The sequence below is a fragment of the Oncorhynchus mykiss genome, chromosome 27, assembly GCF_013265735.2.
Source record: "Oncorhynchus mykiss isolate Arlee chromosome 27, USDA_OmykA_1.1, whole genome shotgun sequence".
Classification (NCBI taxonomy): domain Eukaryota; kingdom Metazoa; phylum Chordata; class Actinopteri; order Salmoniformes; family Salmonidae; genus Oncorhynchus; species Oncorhynchus mykiss.
Window position 1 is genome coordinate 15,550,247 of NC_048591.1, and position 8,527 is coordinate 15,558,773.

Sequence of the window (8,527 nt, forward strand, 5' to 3'; positions counted from 1 at the left end):
GAGAAAGACAAGCTATTGTAACTAAAAAAATAATACTTCTGTAGAATCCCCCATCCATTTGTTTTTTACACTGCTGCTACTCGCTGTTTGTTATCTATGCATAGTCGCTTCGCCCCTACCTACATGTGCAGGTTGCCTCGGCTGGCCGGTACCCCCGCACATTGACTCGGTACCCATGCCCCCTGTATATAGCCTCGTTGTTGTTATTTTATTGTGTTACTTTTGATTATTTTTTACTTTAGATTATTTGGTAAATATTTTCTTAACTCTCCTTGAACTGCACTGTTGGTTAAGGGCTTGTAAGTAAGCATTTCACGATAAAGTCTACACGTTGTATTCGGCGCATGTGACAAATAAAGTTTAATTTGATATTCTCTGGAATATGTCTTGTTTGTAGTCAGATTTGTGAAATCCCCTCTTCCAGGGATAGGCTACAATACGGCCAATGTTAGTCACCTCTTTTCTCAGGACCTGATAGGCCTTTTATTACATCTCTGCAGCTGTGAATATCCAACAATCTAAAAAGTGATCTATCAGATGAGTTATAAAGGCAATGCCCCAAAGCAACCACATGAACAACTCTCAGAGAGTTGAAAGTTTCTACCCTCTGTCTACCCTCTGTCTACCACTGTCTACCCTCTGTCTACCCTCTGTCTACCACTGTCTACCACAAACTGTGCAATGTATCCCTGTCTACAGTACAGTGCTGGTTGGTTAACTACAGCTATAATAGGATAATTGGAGGGGTGACTTTTACTGTACAATGGCACACTATAGGATTAGTGTCTCTATAGGATTAGTGCAAAGCATACAGATTGTGGTCTTAGAAAGATTGATGTTTCTAAACCCATTTGGCTCATCGAAACAGTGATTGACACCTCCAGAAACATTACAGAGAAGACATTTAATAAGGGATTGTTTAAGTTATACAACACTTTTCAAGATGTTCAAAGCACTTTACATTGTATGGGGCTTAACTCATCTCTTCCATTAATAATGTGTAGGACCCACCTGGGTGACCATAGAGAATCAGGATTTTATCTTAATATCTGATCTAATGGATGGTAGCCTGTACAGAGCAGTACCCCCAACCCTCTACTACCCTGGCATTGTTTTCTGTTCAAGTTTCTGTCCATCTGATAAATTGAGCAATGTATTATTTTTCACAAGAATAAAATATATAATGTTTACTGAACTAACTGCAAGTATAACTAAATTAACCTCCAAATGTGCTATACTATCAATACAAATTGAATCACAAAACACGAGAGGAGTATATCACCCAACCACCCTGTGAGAAGACAGTGAAGCACTAGAGCGAAGCATACATTTTTAAGCCTTCCAGCAACACCCTCTTTCTCTCTCTGATCTGCAAGAATTGTATAAGATTGCCTCATACTTTCAGAGGCCCCTGTAGAATAGATATGGAGATGTTTCACACACCCTCCTAGTAGTGGTGGATGAGATTAGGAACTTCAGTTGTCACTCCAAGAGACAGATACCAGCCTTCCTCATTGTGCCTTTAGCCTCTGGGTATGCAGCAGATTATTACTTTAGCTTCAGATGACCTGGCCTCCACAATCACCTGACCTCAACCCAATTGAGATGGTTTGGGATGAGTTGGACGGCAGAGTGAAGGAAAAGCAGTCAGCAAGTGCTCAGCATATGGCAGAACTCCTTGAAGACTGTTGGAAAAGCATTCCAGGTGAAGCTGGTTGAGAGAATGCCAAGAGTGTGCAAAGCTGTCATCAAGGCAAAGGGTGGCTACTTTGAAAAATCTAAAATTGATTTTGATTTGTTTAACACTTTTTTGGTTCCTACATGATTCAATGTGTTATTTCACTGTTGATGTCTTCACTATTATTCTACAATGTAGAAAATAGTCAAAATAAAGAAAAACCCTTGAACGAGCAGGTGTGTCCAAACTTTTGACTGGTACTGTATGTATAAATTACCCTTTCTGTCACGCCCTGATCTGTTTCACCTGTCCTTGTGATTGTCTCCATCCCCCTCCAGGTGTCGCCCAGCTTCTCCATTATCCCCTGTGTATTTATACCTGTGTTCTCTGTTTGTTGGTTGCCAGTTCGTCTTCTTTGTCAAGTCAACCAGCGGTTTTTGTATCAGCTCCTGCGTTTTCCCAGTCTCTCTCTTCTCATCTTCCTGGTTTTGCCTGTTCTGACTCTGAGCCCGTGTGCCTGACCACTCTGCCTGAGCCTGCCTGCCGTCCTGTACCTTTGCCCCTGTTGCTGTAATAAACATTGTTACTTCGACACGGTCTGCATCTGGGTCTTACCTTTATCCTGATACTTTCTATGTTTTCCTCCGTGACTTTACACTAGAGAGTGATCTCCTACAACCGTAGTGACTTTGCAAGCATTGTAGAAATTGTGTTTGTAAAATGTCCCATATTTCTATGGAAAACACAAGATTTTATGGTAAACAGAACATTTACTAATTTTCATCATAATATGCGTCATGATTCCTTACTGTCTTCCCTCTAGTGGTAAAAAAATATATGTACTTACTCACCCTGCAACGCAGCCAACCAGACCAGAGGGAGTGAAATCTCAGTTCAAAACTGACATAGAAGAAAGGGGCATCTCACATCCTACTCTTGTCTATGACTTTGAGAATACAGCCCAAATAGAATGCATAGCCTTTTGGGATATGAAGGAACTGAATAAGTGTTACAAAATAGTGATACAGTACTACACCTATAAAGGGTTTAAGGGTTTCGCCATATTGCTACACCAATCTGATTCCTTCAGATCTACACACCGACATACTGGCAGGTCAAGATGGATCCACCTTAGCCTGGTGAAACCACCCTGATCGCTGCATTCATTATTCTGTAATATGTTACGTGAAATAGAATGGTGAATGCAGCAATCACGTTGGTCCTGCCAGGCTAGAACCTGATGACATATTTACCACACTGTCGGGTCTGTAAGAGTTTGACTGGGAATCTTTCAGCCTGTGTAACGTTTCTGTCTTTTTTCTTACCCTTGCTCCGCTGGATGTCTACGAGTTTGACCTTCCGGTCTGCATAATGCCCCTGCAATGCCCCTTACCACCCCATTGGGGTTCTATGTCTTTCGGCCTGTGTAAGGCACGACACAGCGGTGTCTGGGCCGATGGTGAGACTCCCTCTTGATCTACCTTGACAACATTGTTGTTTATTCGCTGGACATTGACAGACATTGAGTCCACATTTAACTAGTCTTCCAGAAGATACATTAAGCTACATGAACAAGGCTTGGAAATCCTGCCCTTGAAGAGAATCAGGTGTGTTAGCTGGGCTAAAACAGAAAAGTGCACTCCCTCTGTGGGTCCCACAGGAATGGCTTGAGCAACAATGATGTAAACTGTCTGACTTCTATAACAGTGTAATAACAATGTATTGTAATAACAGTCCACAAAGAATAAATGATCAAACATAACTGGTTTATTTGACTGCAATTTACCTGATAGTTACCTGATATAGTCATCTATCAAACAAGTAGACCTGAATTCAACACATATTCATTCACTAAGATTATCATGAAGACATTATGCCCAGCAACAATTTATTGTTGTGTCAACAGGTGATTGTTTTTTCGCAAAATACAGCCAAGAAAAAAGCAAGATGATAAAACAGTGATAGCCATGTCAATTTTCCTCATTATGTAAAAGTGGACAAACATCCTGAGTATAAAATAAATAGTTTAGAGTAAAGCTCTGTAGAACTTCAGCTAATGAAACTTAAACAGTTAAAGCATGACTTGGGAAAATGCTCTATGGAAACCATTAAATCAGGAAGCCATGCAGTTAAAAGAATAGTCATTTTCAAATAACAAGCAATCATGCTTTTTTAACAATCAAACATGCATTGGGTACTTTAGCAAGGTCTAGGTGGTTTCCTACATGTTCTACATCAGCCTTTTAGCAATAAAATGTTCTAGTAGTTTGCAGCATTTATGAACTTTTCCACAGCATTTTAAACATTCCTTCTTCAATCCCTTATACCAAATGAGTGGACAAAGCAAAAGGTGATGAATAAATAAAACAAAACATACATCATCACAGCATGAAACATCCTTCCTTTATGCTGACATTGACTGTCAATAAAAACAGGCATAATTCAATCGTTTCTATTACGGTTAAAAAATGACTGTAAAAAGGTCAATCTTTGCAAGCTCAAACTCCAACATTACAAGGCTGTGAGTGCAGGTCAGTGTCACAGTGGTCACGGACAGTTTATAGTTTCCTCCTAAATTCACCAACTAAGCCCTGAAGTCATTCAGGGAAACATTTGGAAAGATACATTGTGTGGCATATTGTCTGTAACAATAATAAAGCGATTATATTTTTTAGAAAAACTACCAAAATCATGCAACTATCATTTTGAACAAACAAGTGCTCTTGATGCGAGTGCTGGTGTTGTGGGTGGGAGATTAGGCACTGGCATCTTGCTTTAGGCGTTGACTACGGGCTTTGTAGACCTCGATGAGTAAATCTTTGACATATTGAATCTCTCGTTCCACTGACTCCGCCTTGTCCTGGAGCTCCCGGTTCTGTCCCTCCAGCCCATGAAGCTCCTCCTCCAGTATGTCCAGCTCCGCCCTCTTACGCAGTCGATACCTTTAGTTTACAAAATACCAGGATCAGCTTGCATCTACCATTGGAGCCCCCCCCTCCATCTTTTCCCCTTATTTTGCCCTTCTCGCACGCCCCACGGCAACTGGCAGTTGCCAACCCTGTCCTACACCCACAACATCCCATATGTCCAAAAAACCCTACCACAGGACTTTCTGTATCTTTGTAGAAGCTACCATGTCTGGGTCACTGAGCTACAGTAGGCTGGCAGTTCAATATCAGTTCTCTCTAATTATAGAGAAAGCTAACGTCATGAATTTAACATGGACATGTTTTCCCACCCTCATCCCTCAAGAACTAGATTTTCAGATATGCATCTATGAACATCCAAGATAGCGGGACCTATCAGAAGAAGAGTTCAGATTTCGTCTTTTATAAAACACATTTTGTAACTAAGCAATTCTAGTAGCATATCACATCAGTGAAAAGCCACAGTTATCCCATTCAAACCAGATATTAGAGTCTACAAAAAAGTTCAGTTTTTCAACTTTAAAAGATTAGTTAAAATGTACACAGATGTTTCTTTGGTCAAACTAAGAAAATGACCAAACATTCTATACTCACAGTTTTTATTTAAACTTCATAACATAAAGAAAATCACTACATTTTTCACAAAATACCTGTGAGCAGCTGTTTTGTTCTGGTCTCTCTTCTTCTGCTTCCGTTCTCCGGTATGTACTTCCAGAGGGACAGAGACAAGGCCTGGTTTGAGGCAGCTCAGGGGGCATGGATCTTCCTTTAGCCTCTGTACTGCTTGCCTGTGAATGGGCGAGTCCACCATTGGCCCCTCGCTCTCTCCTCTTGACAGACATTCGTAGCTTTGGTCTCCGATGCATTCTGGGAAGAGGTAGTGGCCATGCTGGGGCTCTATACCATGTACTTGTGTAGGCTCTTGGATTTCACCGATAAAGCTATGATAAGGCTCTGTATGAGCAACGTTCGGGTGGTGGTGGTAATAGCCATCGTTTGCCTCTGGCTCTTGAGGAATAGTTCCAGAGAGTCCACCATCTTTGTTGCAATGCAAGACCTCCAGCCCCATACCATCATAACCACTAACCTTCATACCATGCATCAACTGTCCTTCTCTCTTGGGGTGGGTATCGAAGGACCCAGCCATACAAAAACCTCTGGTCATCTCTTCACTGCAAAACACGTCCTCTGTAAAACAATAACTTTCCTCTTCCTTCAACGATACACCACATTCTCTGACTTTCTTAACACTGCTAATGCTCTTCCCCACGGTTTTCAATGTAGAACAGTGGTTAACAGCCACCTCTGTGCTTCCTGAGTAACTTCCTTTGGCACTCCAGGTGTCATGCTCAAGTTCCTCTCCAACTTTGTTGACACCATCTGAAACTATTCTTCGGCAATTATTGTATGAACGATGATGATAGTTGTATGGGGCTGGTCTCGCCATTTTGGATCTTCCAACGGGACCACCACAGAAGCTCACCCGGTCGAGTTCCCCTGTTGCCAGGGTAACAACCAGTGGGCTTGTTTCTGATTGGTTGCCACTGTACGAAGCATAGGGCAACTGGTAGTAAGAATGGGCACCCATTGCTTGGGCGCCTTTGTCACATTTTGGTGATTTGTCCAATTTGGTTGAAGTCGATTCAGACCGGAAGTAATCCTCAAGCTGAGCAAGCTCCTCTTGCAAAAGAGAGGTCATGACCTCCAAGTCAGAGGGCACCTTGACATCATGTTCCAACGGTGAGGGCGGAGAAGATGAGCTAGAAGAGGATTCAGTAGTCGACTGGAACGAAGACAAATCAACTTTTTCCGTCATCCAGTCCGTCTGACCATCACCTACGAAAAATACAATTTTCGTTAAAAATATTTAATTTGAATGTCCATATTGCAGGCATAAAAATTAAATGAGGATTTTTTTAAAAACAGTCCTTTAATATCTGATGATAAATGTAGAAAAATCTGAAAATGAAGACGATAAATGTAGAAAAGTAAAAATATCCTTGAAAAACTAACCGATCATTTGAAAATGATTGAACGCCATCGTCTTCATTGGGAAAATATCCACTTAGCTTTACTCACTGTACGACATTAGCTCGTACTGCAGTGCGGTTCCACCTGGAATGTGGAAAAATAAAAAAGCGTATTGCAGTAACTCACCAATTATGTGCGGTCTCTCCAATAACTCCGCCCCCTTCCTTCCCCAGGATTGGCTGTCGTTAGCTTGTTGGAGAGAGGGAATAATGAGGTCGACCATGCAAACAAGAGGAATTTTCCTGCGAAGGATCGATGCAGCCATCGTGTCTTTTATTTAGGTCCAAACGGTGAAATGCACTAAGTGTGCGAGGGTTTGAGAGAAGCGTCACTATGGGCAGAGTGGTGGGAACACTTGAAGACCTGTAAATGACAAAAAATACAAATGAAAACAAATCAACAACTCTACTGAATTTCCACACCCAAACACCCCATTACACCCGACTGCCACACCCCCAAAACCACCACAGTCTCAAAACACCTATACAAATAGTGCAATTATCAGAGAGTCCAAAATTGGTTAAAGATTCCTGATAATTGCATGTTACATGCATAAAATAACATCTAAGTTTTATTTTTATGAAACTACTGAACTTTGGGAAAATAAGTTAGGAAATGTTACAGGGCTATATACTTTAACACTGTCTCTATGAAAACTCACTCCCCTCATAAATGCAACTATAATATCTCAACAACATATCAAATTGTATTTATTCTAATCCATTTCACAGTTCAGGAGAGTGGTGTCTGCAGCATGGTAAAAAACTTTAATGTTAGTTAGCCTATGTGTATTATAGATCAAATACCCCAAAAAGTATTAATTTCCTCCAACTATTGTTATGTGTTAATGTTTTTAACATACATAACTACGTTTGAAAACTATAGTTTTACTATAGTAGTCCACTGATCAAATATGTTTCACTGGCAATTCTCACTTCTGAGCTCAGTAGGCTACTGTAAAACTGTAGATTCAAAATATCTGTTAGACTAAAAGGTGATTACAATAACCCCAACATCATTTCAGAAATAGTTAATAAAACAATTACAATGTCAAAGCTAACATATTCAACACATTATACTTCACAACTACTGTAGTATAAAGAGAACAAACAATGTCACTTACCCCATTATTACTGGATAGTTTTTTGGAATTGCGTTGCAAATGCAGAGCACAACGACTAGAGTGACAGTGGGGTCAATTTAATAAGCCATGTCTTCCTAAGAACACAATGACTTCACATGGACTGTTATGAAGACGAGTTGCAAACAGAAAGTTTTGGGATCCGCTACTTCTTCTGGAACTCCTAAAGCAGGACCGAATCACACAAATACAAATCAATCCGCAGTTTACATTTCACCTTTTTATCGCGTCATATGCAAGGGACTTTCCACCTTCTGTTATTTTCAAAGGTCATATAGAAATAAAATGGAAAGAAAACGATGTACTTTTAATTATTTAAATTGAAAAGCATATACCTACATTTCTACACCCACACTTCTGTTGCAATAACGTAATTCACTTCTGCATCATGGTATTTTTATGGATAATATTTCCGAGCTAATGTCTTGTTAGTAAATAATATGTCTCCCACAGAGAATGTCTTATAGCCTTCTGTAATAACTGCAACGGTTTATGAGGAACTATTTGGTCACACACCCGGGAGGAAGGATACAGTCTTGCAGTTGGAAGGTGTAACTTTTGTTGCAGCCTTGTTGCATCAGATACGCAGGGGATTCGCCGAATGCTGTAAGACTGTGGTCACACTATTGGTTTATCTAGACTGAACCGCTTATTGGTCTATTATGAATCGTCCAATGTTTTTATTTGTCATAGATCCAATGTTACTTTGTATACGTGTGTACAAGTAGTAAGGAGACAGAGGCCATCTGC

The 8,527-nt window shown here is 40.5% G+C and overlaps 1 protein-coding gene across 1 annotated transcript; it reads right to left on the reverse strand.

Annotated features, from left to right (window-relative positions):
• Positions 1-3,423: 3,423 nt before the first annotated feature.
• Positions 3,424-8,299, reverse strand: LOC110507169. Its single transcript, XM_021587059.2, has 5 exons — positions 8,117-8,299; positions 7,760-7,940; positions 6,763-6,999; positions 5,256-6,441; positions 3,424-4,620 (listed from the first exon to the last, which is right to left on the reverse strand). Exons 3-5 carry the CDS (start codon positions 6,899-6,901, stop codon positions 4,434-4,436), a joined length of 1,512 nt encoding a protein of 503 aa, XP_021442734.1. The 5' UTR covers positions 6,902-6,999; positions 7,760-7,940; positions 8,117-8,299; the 3' UTR covers positions 3,424-4,433.
• Positions 8,300-8,527: the final 228 nt, after the last annotated feature.